Source organism: Brachionichthys hirsutus, chromosome 4 (assembly GCF_040956055.1).
Source record: "Brachionichthys hirsutus isolate HB-005 chromosome 4, CSIRO-AGI_Bhir_v1, whole genome shotgun sequence".
NCBI lineage: Eukaryota > Metazoa > Chordata > Actinopteri > Lophiiformes > Brachionichthyidae > Brachionichthys > Brachionichthys hirsutus.
The window spans coordinates 6926351-6939700 of record NC_090900.1 but is presented as its reverse complement, the minus strand read 5'-3'; the positions used below and the strand labels follow the sequence as shown (position 1 = coordinate 6939700).

General features: G+C 41.7%; 2 protein-coding genes across 3 annotated transcripts; one reads left to right on the top strand and one right to left on the bottom strand.

Annotated features, from left to right (window-relative positions):
• The first annotated feature begins 3102 nt into the window (after positions 1 to 3102).
• On the top strand, positions 3103 to 3870 carry LOC137892981 (fatty acid-binding protein, liver-type). Its single transcript, XM_068738404.1, has 4 exons — positions 3103 to 3169; positions 3276 to 3448; positions 3615 to 3707; positions 3787 to 3870. Exons 1-4 carry the CDS (start codon positions 3103 to 3105, stop codon positions 3835 to 3837), a joined length of 384 nt encoding a protein of 127 aa, XP_068594505.1. The 3' UTR covers positions 3838 to 3870.
• Positions 3871 to 4475: 605 nt separating this feature from the next.
• Positions 4476 to 10112, bottom strand: smyd1b (SET and MYND domain containing 1b). Of its 2 annotated transcripts, XM_068761033.1 has the most exons (10): positions 9842 to 10112; positions 8718 to 8894; positions 8216 to 8429; positions 7562 to 7692; positions 7414 to 7452; positions 6609 to 6804; positions 5593 to 5685; positions 5345 to 5508; positions 5091 to 5259; positions 4476 to 4766 (listed from the first exon to the last, which is right to left on the bottom strand). In XM_068761033.1, the coding sequence occupies exons 1-10, from the start codon at positions 9961 to 9963 to the stop codon at positions 4602 to 4604; spliced, it is 1470 nt and encodes a 489-aa protein (XP_068617134.1). In that variant the 5' UTR covers positions 9964 to 10112; the 3' UTR covers positions 4476 to 4601. The 2 variants fall into 2 exon arrangements, with proteins under 2 accessions (XP_068617134.1, XP_068617135.1); XM_068761034.1 differs by lacking the exon at positions 7414 to 7452.
• Positions 10113 to 13350: the final 3238 nt, after the last annotated feature.

The following is a 13350-nucleotide window of genomic DNA, read 5'->3' as shown; positions in this document are numbered from 1 at the left end:
AATCTGTCAAACACAGATCGGTGTCCCCCTTGCAGCAGGCCACGGAGCGAGGCATCCTGGCCTTCGCCGACAGCCAGTTTCTCGTCCCCATGCTCTGCTCCTTTGAAACCGGCAAACACTTCTGCATGGTGATGGAGCTCATGGAAGGGGGAGATTGTGAAGCGCTGCTCCACCGCCATGGACCCCTCCCTCTTGACGTGGCCCGTCTCTATGTGGCAGAGACCACCATGGCGCTCGAGTATATCCACAGTTATGGGATTGTCCACAGGGACCTGAAACCCGCAAACATGTTGATCAGTTCCTCTGGTCATGTTAAGTTAGCAGATTTTGGCCTGGCCCTGATTGGTAATGTCAACATGACCTTCAAGCTGACTTCATCACTGGAGGCACTCAACTACGCTGTCGCAGAGTTTCGCCCCTCTCTGGTGGCAGGAACTCCAGCTTTCTGTGCTCCAGAGACGATTATCAGGAGCGGTTTCGGGAACCCGGTAGACTGGTGGGCCCTCGGCATCACCATGTACATGATGTTGAATATGGAGTTTCCCTTCAAGGGGACCTCAGATAAGCTGCTCTTCAAGTCTATCGCCAATGATGACGTCCGGTGGCCCTCGAACACCAATGAGGAGCAGGAGGCCCGTGACCTCGTTCTTGCTCTCCTGGTCAAGAACCCCATGATCCGCCTGGGTACAGGGGGGGCTTATGAGGTAAAGGAACATTGCTTCTTCTCCAGTTTGGACTGGGACAACCTCCTGAACCAGCATGTCCCTTGGGTGGTTGATAAAATGACTGCCCAGGAGGATTACGCCAGTGTGAATGGTGATACTCCTGCGGGTGAGCGGTCCCTGTTTGACTCCTCACAAGCAGAACTTTCACCGGGGGAAGTGCTGATGGAGGAGGAGAAGAAGGAGGAGAAGAAGGATGAGGAGGAGGACAGACTGTGTGCGAAAAAGGTTCTGGATGAGCTGAAAGAATCTAAGGCGGCTCTGCAGGACGTCCGAGATCAGCTCCAAGCTGCTATGGAGGGGGCATGGTCACTATATGAGGCCAATGAGCGCCAGCAGCAGGAGGCTTCCAGGAGGGAGGAACAATTCACATCAATTCTCGCTCAGAAAGAGGAAGCGTTTAGAAGAGAGCTGGAGGAGCAGAGGGCGAGGTTTGAGCGGGAGCTGATAGACAGGTGCGAGGAGGCGCGGAAGAAAGAGGAGGCCCAGTGCCTCATACAGGACGATGCCCAGCCTCAGGAGCGCCCGAAAAGGTTCAGGACTCTGAAACGCTTCTGGACTCGTCTCTGTGCACGTTTAAAGAGGAAAAACTAGCACCCTCTGGACCAAGACCCCTCTGAACCCGGACCCCTCTAATCACAAACCCTCTTAACCTGGACCCCACAAACCCTCTTAACCCGGACCGCACACACCATGCGTCACAATGAGGCTGGATGCCACAATCTCTGCAACAAATTTGTATCGTGGAGTAGCCTCGAACAAAATGACTTGTCAAAGTCATTTCAAAATTTTAACTTTGAAATGACTTTTATCAGGCCGAAAGAATGAGATCGCGGGTACAAGCGGCTGAAATGAGCCTCCTCCGTAGGGTGGCTGGGCTCTCCCTTAGAGATAGGGTGAGAAGCTCAGTCATCCAGGAGGAGCTCGGAGTAGAGCCGCTGCTCTACTCCGAGTCAAGTGATCCCTGACTGTTTTGACAAATGGGTCTAAAAACAAAATAATTTTTCTCCCCCGAAACAGAGGCAACTTCCTTGACCCGCTAAAGCCGAGAAAGCGCTGGAAAATGAATATAATCTATTGAAGAGTTATTAATTTAACAATATACGTTAAATGACTTTATTCACAGATCTCCCTTTTATCACATCACAGTGGATTAAACAAGACTCCTGCAGTACAGACAAATCTTCATCATTATAGAGCGGGTCATCATAAAGCTTATCATGCTTTAGTCTTCAGTGTTCAGGTTTGCATAATCCTGATGACACTGTGTGTGTGTGTGTGAGTGTGTGTGTGCAGGCTTTCATGGTCATTCATTATTACATCAATGTTGCAAAAGTCTTAAACGCTTATCTCATATGTGTCACCTTTGATCCATTTTTAGTTAAGTTCATAACCATAAACTCTTATTCGATAGTGGTGAATGCCAAATAATTAACCATAAATACAATAGATGAAAGAAAGTGAACACTTTGAGCCACTGATGAGATATTAGTGACTGGATTCCTGATTACATTATTTCATTATATTTCTGGCTCTGTGAATAGTTCTCTCGCATTTTTTCAGGAAGCATTATCTCGAATATTGGATATTGACATCATCCGAGTAAAGTACAGAGCCTTTGAAATCAATTACCATTTGCAAAAAATAAAATAAAATAAAATTATGCATAATGTATCTGCCTGTTGGACTCCTGAGCCTACACCTCAGGGATGATGTTATCTGGGATGGCTGTATTGAATTCGTATTGATTAATCCAGCAGGCAATATTGGATAATGTCCTGCAAGATGTACATTATGATATACAATTTCAGCATTTAATACAATGAGTAAATGATCAAATGTAAAGGTTGAGGACAATCTGAAATAGCCTGCTGTACTTCATCCAATTCAAGGATTTTAACAGGCTAGTTCAGCACACCGTGTAATCACCAACACGCAGAATATGAATTTACAAATTATTTTTAACATTTTAATCTCTGAAAGTTATGTCTCAATAAAATAAATGTGTTAAACAGAATCCGATCATGACTCGAAGTTTGAAATAATTAGTTTTAAATGTATGATTGGGCAACGCCATAATTTGCTAATATGTGAAATAGATTATTGAATACATTGTCTATATATATATGGACTAAAGGTTTTCAGACTGTGATCAAACTGACTGTTTTTGCCTCTGGGTAAAGTGTTGTCTCTCCTACTCCAGTCGCTCTGCACTTCGATCCTGCTGTCAGCCCTTATCTGCGAGTCATGTCATCATGTCAGAAGATGGCTGGGGCTGCTTTAATTGGAGACACCTGGAGTTAATGATTACCACGCTGGACTTGCAAAGTATAAAACAGGCACGTGACAAGTTCTCACTTCACCTTTGCTGCCTGCCACCATGTCTTTCTCTGGGAAGTTCCAGCTGGAGTCTCAGGAGAACTTTGAGCCTTTCATGAAGGCAGTTGGTGAGAATTCGGCTTCCTTTTTTTTTTAGCTTCTGAGTTTTTGTAACATAGCTTGTAATACTAGGGTGTAATTTATTTATTTATTTTCTACTTTTTTCTCACTTAGGTCTTCCAGATGACCTCATCCAGAAAGGCAAAGACATCAAGAGCATTTCTGAGATTGAGGAGACTGGTGATGACTTCAAAGTGACGGTCACTACTGGGTCAAAGGTTCTTGTCAATACCTTCACCATTGGAAAGGAGTCGGAGCTAGAAACCCTCACTGGGGAGAAAATCAAAGTAGGAAATTATTCTGACGAATTAAGCAGTAACATTTATGGCTTGCTAGAATCTTAAACTCCATAGCAGTTGCAGCGGTTATTTTTAATCCTGCTGCACACTGGTGTCGAGTTGTCCAAGAAATGCATCTTCTACCCTGCTGTTTTGTTTTCTTTTTTTTTTTAAGGGGGTGGTTCATCGTGAGGGCAACAAGCTGAAGACCTCGCTCAAGGGAATTGAGTCTGTCACAGAACTGGTGGATGGGGACACAATTATTAATGTGAGTAAATAAAGCACTATTTAATATTAGTGTTTTATGACTTGTTTGCTAATTACTTTCTTCTGTCTTTTGTTCCTAGACCATGACTGTTGGTGGCATTGTTTACAAGAGAATAAGCAAACGCATGTAAATATCTGCACCTGGGATGTTAATAAAAAATGGATGACTAGGACTGCCTGTTTCTTTGCACCAGTAATGCAGGAGTAGGTACATCATTGTAGGATGTAGATAATTGTAATCGGTGTCTTGACATTGACTTGAGTGCTTAATTTGAAGATCACCAGCAGGGGGCAGAGTTTCACTTATAAAATAATGGGTGTGGTCTTCAGATCAAAAGCATTCTCATTTAACACAATCACGGATGTCTTGTACACTCGTTATGGGAGTCAAACTATATGCTACTAAAATGTGTGTCTGTGAAGAGCTAATGCCCTGTTCCATGCACTAGTTGACGCAATAGCTAATCTGTAAGATATTTTCACTAGCGGGGCTGGTTGTGGCACTGGGAAAAGCAGACTATTTAAAAGATGCAACCTACAGATCACTGTAAACTATCACCGTTGGCAACTTGTAGGAAAGACTTAGCTATTTCAAGTGGTTAAACCCTTTGGTCAAAGTTGGTGTAAAAGCTTGCAATGTCCCCTATTCCCCCCCTCCATGGGTATATTTTGAACAAGCAGAAGTTTGTGATGGTTAGCGTAGTGGAGAGATGAGCCAAGGTTAAGCCGCCATTTGAATTACTGGTTAAAATAGACAAAATGCACAACCTCAGAGTGACTTTTTTATTTTTATAAAAGTGCAACTAAAATAAAAAAGTTCCTGTGGGTAATGAGTGGACTCACACAAGAGTACTCTGGAAACCGCTCAGAGTAGACTCAATTTGACCGCTTGTGACTATTTTCTCCGGTGGAAGAGGTTCTTGATTCCCTCCTCCATAGACTTGGGTTCATGCATCATGGCCATCGGTTTATTCTTTAAAGAAGCCTCTCTCATGCTGTGGTAAACGTACTCGTTCTGCTTGAACATCCTCAGTTCCATCTCTGTTTGTATTCGCATCGCCTGTGGACATATTGGGAGGGAAACATCAGCGCTTGCATTCTCACCCACGAGTTGAAATGTAGATGTTGGCCATGCCTTTTATAAAACCACTGCAAATACAAATCTGTCTCTTGTCGGCATTCCAATGTAGCCAAGAAGACAATATTTTAGGGCTTGTTAAATAATTGGTGGTTTTGCGGATGGTAACCTGCAACTGCTACTTGGAAAGAAGTGGTTACACTACTACATGTCGTGCATGAACAGACACACTCAGACAGGGGGGGTCTTACAAGCCCCCTCCGGTGTGGGCATAACATGATAGCATGCAGGCTTGATTCGGTTCACCTCCAGGTCCTTGGTGATGGGGTGTGTTGGGCCATGAGTGACTAGGAGGATTGCGTAGGCCTTGCAGATCATCCCATGGGCGACCTCAATCTGTCCAGCCTGCCAGTGGTTCACCCCTGCTCGCATGGCGGCCATACCCAGAGCAGCATTGTTGGGGGGGTACAGTTTTCTGTGGATAGATTTATTTATTTTTTCGTTTTCTTGAGAATTCACTTTTTCAGTCTAAAGAAACAGCTTGGTGTCTTTGTACTCACACGTATCCATCCACCATTTTACGCGAGTACTCTGCAGAATCATCGAAGTACTGCAGGTAAGCTTGCACCTCGCTCAGTGTGCTCCAAATCCTGAGCAGGTAGATGTGAGTGTCGGCCAAGATCGGCTCTGCTTTTTCGATGCAGTTCCTGCAGATCTTAACCAACTGAAGGGAAATACAAAAAAATAAATAATTCAAAAACATAATTGTCTGTCATGACAACTCGGTGTGATTGTAAGACAGTAATACCTCATGATAGTCTCCGTTTAGTCGAGCTTTGTCCATCTTCTCCAGCATTTGAAAGCAGTAATCCGTTGCTTCTTTCACCTGCTCCTCTGAAGGCTAAGATTTTAACAAGAGAATATTGATGAACTGGAACAGCATAAACATACCGAAGATAAGATACGTTTTTTCAAAGTAAAGTCTTTTGCAAGTCGACATAGATTTGCCCTGCTTGAGTCAATGTAGGTGAAGGCCTGATTAGCTTGTCTCAAGATGACCTTTAACCTGCTGAAGGGGCCCTATCCAGGACTTGAATGTTTTACTGTTTTACAACAAAAGATTTTCATTCTGTGTCCAGTATGAGTCAAGACTATTCCTAATTAACGGGCAGTATATACGAGAAAACCTGGCATGTTCTAGATCTAGAACTTTAGATCAATGAGATTTTAGGAATGTCCTTTTGCTGCATGTGTCCCAGACATACGCTATTTATATCTAGTCCACCCCCCAACCCACCCACCCCACACACACACACACAGGTAAACACATCTTCAAAGGGCTGGTGAGCAGTGATCACAGACAGAAGTGTAGTGCCTTGTGCTCCGTTGAATTAGATTAGTGTTGCGCTGTATCGAATTAGCTCAGTGGGGTGTCGTGCATTGATTTGCACATCTGAGAGTTGTGAATGATCAGTATTGGACATTGTCAGGAGTGTGTGTTGAAAATAATATGCTTAAAATGGCACAAGAGTTGTTTAAAGTGGATGTCATTAACTGCCAAGTGGAAAGAAAAATAAAATAAAATACATCGTAACAGCTAAAGAATGATTGCAAAATGCAACGGTGACTCCTTGGGGAGTTATCTTTGCTAAAAATAGCCACAATGGCTCTGCTGCTCACATTTCCAATGTGACCTCATCACCCCTGTCAGGACAAAATGTAGAGACAGGGTTTAATTGTTTCTGTCAAGTGTAATTTCAATTTCATCATTAACAAATTAAAAACATAAAAAATAAAAAGACAAACTTGTACAAAAACACAAACCTTTGCTCCGTCCACTTCTCGGCCTCCCATCTTCAAATCGTCGCTAATGCCGTTTTTACAGTTATCGCACGTGCAGTCGAAGAAGTATTGTGTTTTCAGCAGTTTTTGTCTCTCCTCTGACAAATTCAAATAGTCCACATATGCAACAGTCAGCTCCTCTCCTTCTGAGATCTTACCCAGGGAGCGCAGCTCAATCCTGAGGATGAGTAGCAGAGTTAAATGGAAGCAGTTATTTGTTTCATTAATTCAATCTTTTATTCATCATAGTTTCAGACTGATTTATTATGTTCCTTAGTGTAGCTTCAGTCCAAGGATGGAAGGAATGGATTATAATGAAAACTGAAAAGATTATTCCACACTTGTGAAAAAATTCAGTTCATGCATTTGTGAATGTCCCCATTTTGAGAGCGTTCATGAAACAGGATTAAATCTGACATGATGTTCTTAGATTAGCCACGCAGCCTGCGTGAGCATGCCACCTTCAACATGCCAAAAAAAAACAAAACAAAAATGAAGCACACATTTGGAACGTGCTCTCTCCATTATCATTATTGATCTTCCCATGTAGACAGAGGTTATCAGTAGTGTTGCCAGATCAGCTGCTGTGCAGACACACAGCCCTCTGGTGCTGCTCAGGCCTGCAGCCCATAGGCCAACTACAGGCCGTGGTCGACAAAGGCTGTATATATTCACAATGGCCGGAGTCGGAGGAGGGATGAGGTTATGTTCTGATGATTAGGTTTTTAATATCATTGTCAGTGGTGCCCAGACAACACTTAAAAAGCCTTTGGGTGAGGTAACGCACCTCCGTTGAGAATGAAACATAGCATTCACAGCCGATTGACTGAAAGACAAACAGGAAGCAGATTGCTCAGTCACACACAAGACATAGCAGCAGTAAACACAAACACTCGCAACATTTAGAAGTGACAAATTCCATGCTTTTCACTTACTTTCCGTGGTTGAGGATGACGGTGCAGTTTGGCCAGCAGTTATGATTCACCAAGCACAAATTTGGGAAAAGACCAACTCCTACTGCCTGAAGGCCCCTCTGATCACTCACTGTGAAACCGTTGCAGTTGATCTTCAGGAAAGAGGAGGAAGATTTATGTTTTGAAACACAGGTAGTACTTTATGATCTTTAAGAAATCTGCTTCTGCACACTTAGAGCTCTCGAGATGAGACCAAATCAGCAGCAAAGTGATTAGAAGTCAATTTGGGTTATGCTAACCATCTGATTATACAGTATCCCACATCACTTGGCTATTTCTCATAATGTCAAATAATAAATGATAGAACGGCAGGGTGCAAAAATATTAATGTTTGTGGAAATCACGGGAATTCACAGATAAATGAGTGAACACTTACTGTAATCATGTGGTGCATGAAGCACAGGCTAGTATATTAAATAGCACATTACATGCTAAAACTCAAATCAAATCAAAAGGAACATCTCAGTTTTAAATAGTGGGTGAAAAGGGTCAGCTTCAGTTCGATATCTTACTGTGTTTGAAGAAGAATTTTTTTTTTTTAAGTTTTAGATTGGGTTACATATAGAAATAAAAGAATGTGTGATGGTGACCTAAGGGCAATGCAAAGAAACACACCACTCCAAAAACATGAGAGATGACATCAATGGTGTGCTGCTTGCTTGTACGGGGCCAATAGTCCAGGAAGTTGTGGATGTCCACTTTGAATTCCTTCAGATCTTCTTCTTGCATGTCAGCGATGTGGTCCTCGAGGTCATCCAGGGTGGTCAGCTGCATGTCCGACACCAGGCTCCCCTCCTTGTCGAGACGCCACGTGATGCGAGCCGCCAGACTGACGACAAGCAGCAGAATTTAACATCTCACGAATAAATTAAGTAGAGACTAACTCAGAAGGATTTGGTGAAGACAAAACTGCTGCAATACAGTATATATTATTATTCTGGCAGGATCAAGTGTTTCTTGTTATGTTATTCAGTGGATGAAATGTGGCTTTATGCATTGATTTAAAAAAAAAAGAAAATTACTTGAATCTTTAAAACACACACACACACACACACACACACATGCACTGCATGGGATGTAGAGATAATCAAGTATGGTTTAATCTTTTCTCACTCACCGGATGTTCTCATTTGGTGCTTTGCCGAAAGCTTTGATTGCACTGCATTCTTGTTTGTGTTCAGCCCATCCAGCACGCTGGCAGGTTCGGTCACAATAATGGGCAAATTTGCACTGACCGCATCGCTGTAGTTTCTCTTGTCTGCGGAAACAGCTGTGGCAAATACGCTCCGCTAGACTACAGAAGAAGAGAAGAGGCAAGATGATCCTTCTACTACAGCACGCCTGTAGATGACACTAGATGCAATAAGAGATGGTTGTCAGAGCATGAAGGCTTCACCATGCTGGTGGGCAAATGCACTGTCTTATGTGTTCAGATTTAAATATAGTATTTAAGGTGAATATGAATGCATTTGTTTCACTTTATGTGAGATTAGATTGTTGCGTGAACACAGTTTAGAACTAGAAAAGCACTCAGAGAGCGCAGACCTCCACCAAGCAGCTCGTTCCCCTCATAAGATTGACACCGTCCACATGGTGATCTGGATCATCACCAAAAGTTATAAATTGTTCTTGCTATCTTGATACAGTATACACCAACCATGAAAAGTAAAAGTGAAGCAGGGTTGATGTGTGTTTTGAACTGATTTTCTAATCCGTTTTATTTCTTAAAATGTAATATATTTTCCTGACCTCATTCTGGATCAGATCTAGAAGACGATAGTGAATATCGGACCGGAGTAAATGTGAAAATACTGATTTTGTTTGTTTGTTTGTTTGTTTGTATCCAGACGGGTATCCGGATCGCTCTTAAAATTTAATGGGATCTAAGTTAGACCAAGATCCATCTTCACATTTTTTTAAATCAAGATTCCTCCAGCAGTTTTTCCATAATCCTGCTAACAGTCAGACAAACGGCTTCAAAAACAACCTTCTTGGCACAGTAATTATATATTTACATATATTTACATTACATGAAGGACATAAAAGGATCAAATGTCACACTTCTGTTATACAAATGTTTTTCAGTTTGTCTCACAATTACTAATACACAGGACTGATCGTGATCTGGTGTGATACAAATAAAAATGAATTGAAATGATTTATTATCCACATAATGACCATGTGTGAACACTTTCCCTTACAATGAGCGTTCACACCTACATCTTCCATTCATTACTTTACCTGTCAAACACAACAGCGGCAATACTGAGTTCTGCAAAAATTACATCTCCGGCCCAAAACTCCTTGGTAGCCTTGAGTCCCCTCCCTTTTCCAGGTGAGTCGAATATCGCCACATTCTCCATGGTAGCTGTGCTCGTTCCTGAGATGCTGGTGAACAGTGAGTCAGATGGTGAATATTATACTAAGAAGGTTCCAGTGGCTGGGGGGGGGCTAAATGCGGCACAAGGGTCGTTGGTGAATTCCTGGACCAATCTGTATCCCCTGTGTTCTTCACCGGCAACTGCACATTCCACACCCGGGGGTACTAAAATAGCCATCCACCTCTTGAACTGTACCAACAGATAGAGAAATTGGGTTGGTGGTTATTCATCGCATTATTCCATTGAGAAAAGGAATGTAGGTCACATCTGACGACTGAATTAAGATATTTAAACTCGCATAGATTCCTCATTTATGTGACGCTGTAATCAAACTTTGACCCTCCTCTTCCCCCTGTTAACTGGCTGAAATCCCCCAACCATGAATTGGTACCTTCCCAATACCTTATGGTTATTTTGGGCCCTCAATTGCTGCTGTCTATCAGGAGTGCTTGGACAGCTGCAGGACGTTGGACAAAAATTTGACAGCGCTGGCCAGCCTCTGCCTCAAGCATGTTCTGGCACCTTCTCTCATTTGTTCTTGCTCTCCTCTCCAATCTAGTTGTAATCTTGTACCAACTTTGAGGATTTGTCTTCAGTCCTTGGTATGACAATTTTACAAAAAATATGTGTTTATTTCTTAATTGATTACTATAATTAAAAATGCAAAATGGATAATAAAAACAAAATGCGTATTATGTCTAGATACAACCTCATCGGTAACTTGAAAAACAGAATATGGACTTTTCATTTTCCAAATGTCATATAAAATTTTGACATTTCTTATGTCAACATAGGCGAAGAGTAGAATGGGGTCAACTTTCCCGAGCTGAAGTAATAGCGCCACTTAGTGGCCATGTGTCTCTTTCCATTCACCCAGCAGCATTGTAGTTGTGTCTGAGAGTAGACACCAGCGCCCCCGTGTGGCAGTCAAACAAAGACTAGGACGCCTAACGTGATTATGATTTCTTCTAACCCGGAGAATTACTCATTTGAAATAAATTACTATAAATAAATCAATAAACACTTGAATATGGGAACATATGTTTAGATTTTTTTTAAGATTATGATTATCTGCATGAACTCCTAATACCTGCCATGTCATGTCCTCATCTCTTGTCAAGCCAATTATTAGAGGCAGTGCAGGATGGGTCATAGCTAGCCATTGCTGCAATTGAATAGTTAACTTACTAACTCGCTAACTAACTAAGCTCCTCTTAGGACTAGTGAGCATTCTCAGCATCTTTAAACACATAGTTTTAGTTAAATAGCGCACAGCTTTAATATTTTTGCTTTTGTCTCATGGATGGAGAAAGCACCTTTTTCCTGTTTTTGGAAAGCCAAGAAAAAACTGCAAAATGGAACATGGCATTTGAAACCAAATATTTGTACAGTGTTTGTTATTATTTACCTGTCGTAGAATAAATAAATAAATAAAAACACCCCAAAAAATTCTGGGAATGCAACAATAGCATTCAAAGTCTCATCCATCCATCCATCCATCTTGGGGACTCTATGACTTGAGGGCTGCTCCCCGGGGGGGGGGTTGTATCACGCAGCTGGAGGGGCGGGCCCAGAGGTGGGTGTGTGTCTCTCAGCTGATGCGCGTATCAACCGACCGACTCCATCATCAGCATCCGACGCTGACAGCGGTCGGAGGCAGCGTCCCTGGCGTTACCGATCCCCGGTAACGTCGCGCTGTAGGTCAGCGCCCAGCCGGCCCGGACTGACGCTGCGATCTTGTGACAAATGCATTTATTGCGACGGACAAAGCGCCGAGCCTCAAACACCCTTTGATGATGGACCGCCAGGATGCCTCCATCGGTAAATCGAAGCTACCGCGTCAGTGTCAATGATGCGGTGTTTATTTGTCGAGATGTATTCTGTTTTTAATATTCCGGTTCGTGCGTTTGTTTGTCGTCACGGACCGAGCGGGGAATTGTTTCGGAGCGCGGTCGATGCAGGGCTTTATGCGGATGCTGCTAAAGCCGCCCTTTCCGCCCAGGGATGCAGTGAAAAAAGGAGAGAGGGGGGCGGGGGGGGTCGTGAGGGGGGGCAGCGCAGCAGATAGAGATGCAGTGAATTTTACTACTACTACTAGTCACCGGAGTGGAAGTAAACCTCTAGTAAATGGACTGAGAAGGGACATGTACTATCTATATCTATCTATCTATCTATCTATCTATCTATCTATCTATCTATCTATCTATCTATCTATCTATCTATCTATCTATCTATCTATCTATCTATCTATCTATCATCTATCTATCTATCTATCTATCTATCTATCTATCTATCTATCTATCTATCTATCTATCTATCTATCTATCATCTATCTATCTATCCATCTATTTATTTATCTATCTATCTATCTATCTATCTATCTATCTATCTATCTATCTATCTATCTATCTATCTATCTATCTATCTATCTATCTATCTATCATCTATCTATCTATCTATCTATCTATCTATCTATCTATCTATCTATCTATCTATCTATCATCTATCTATCTATCATCCATCTATCTATCATCTATCTATCTATCTATCTATCATCTACCTATCTATCCATCTATTTATTTATCTATCTATCTATCTATCTATCTATCTATCTATCTATCTATCTATCTATCTATCATCTATCTATCATCTATCTATCTATCATCTATCTATCATCTATCTATCTATCTATCTATCTATCTATCTATCTATCTATCTATCTATCTATCTATCTATCTATCTATCTCTCTATCTCTCTATCTCTCTATCTATCTATCTATCTATCATCTATCTATCTGTCATCTATCTATCTATCTATCTATCTATCTATCATCTATCTATCTGTCATCTATCTATCTATCTGTCATCTATCTATCTATCTATCTATCTATCATCTACCTATCTGTCTGTATGCTCTCATATGATGGATTCATTTGATATTGGTATGTAATTGCACGTGAATGCTTAATTACTAGTCTTTAAGTTTGTTTATTTAGTTAGTTATTTAAAAAAATCTCAAAATGTTGTCACTGGATTTTGTCACTGGGGAGGGGACAGTTTTATTTTGTGGTGGATTTTGGGCAAAAGAAGAGTTTCTTTTATTCTAAGACCTGTGTTTGTTGGAAAGTCATTGTGCACTACAACTCAGGTAATCTATAGTTCAACTATGTAATGTCAAGCAGGTGCCAATTAAATTGCCACAAAATAAGTTACACACGGTTTGCTGCGGAAACTGCCCAGTTGGCGATTCAGCCTTATAGAACACTGAACAATTTATGAATGAATGAGTTTTATTCCAGTTCAGTTTTCAATGAGACAGAGACAAAGAACTTCAAAGGCTTTCTAACCTTGATGAACCGAAAAGGGGGG

What these genes read in the sequence shown, in the direction of transcription:
- LOC137892981 (XM_068738404.1), top strand. Translation starts at nt 3,103, where the DNA reads ATGTCTTTCTCTGGGAAGTTCCAGCTGGAGTCTCAGGAGAACTTTGAG. An exon ending in GCCTTTCATGAAGGCAGTTG is followed by an intron (nt 3,170 to 3,275) that starts GTGAGAATTCGG and finishes TTTCTCACTTAG; the next exon opens with GTCTTCCAGATGACCTCATC. An exon ending in ATGGGGACACAATTATTAAT is followed by an intron (nt 3,708 to 3,786) that starts GTGAGTAAATAA and finishes TTTTGTTCCTAG; the next exon opens with ACCATGACTGTTGGTGGCAT.
- smyd1b (XM_068761033.1), bottom strand. Translation starts at nt 9,963, where the DNA reads ATGGAGAATGTGGCGATATTCGACTCACCTGGAAAAGGGAGGGGACTC. An exon ending in GAGAAGTGGACGGAGCAAAG is followed by an intron (nt 5,686 to 6,608) that starts GTTTGTGTTTTT and finishes TTAAAATCTTAG; the next exon opens with CCTTCAGAGGAGCAGGTGAA. An exon ending in CCATCACCAAGGACCTGGAG is followed by an intron (nt 4,767 to 5,090) that starts GTGAACCGAATC and finishes ATATGTCCACAG; the next exon opens with GCGATGCGAATACAAACAGA.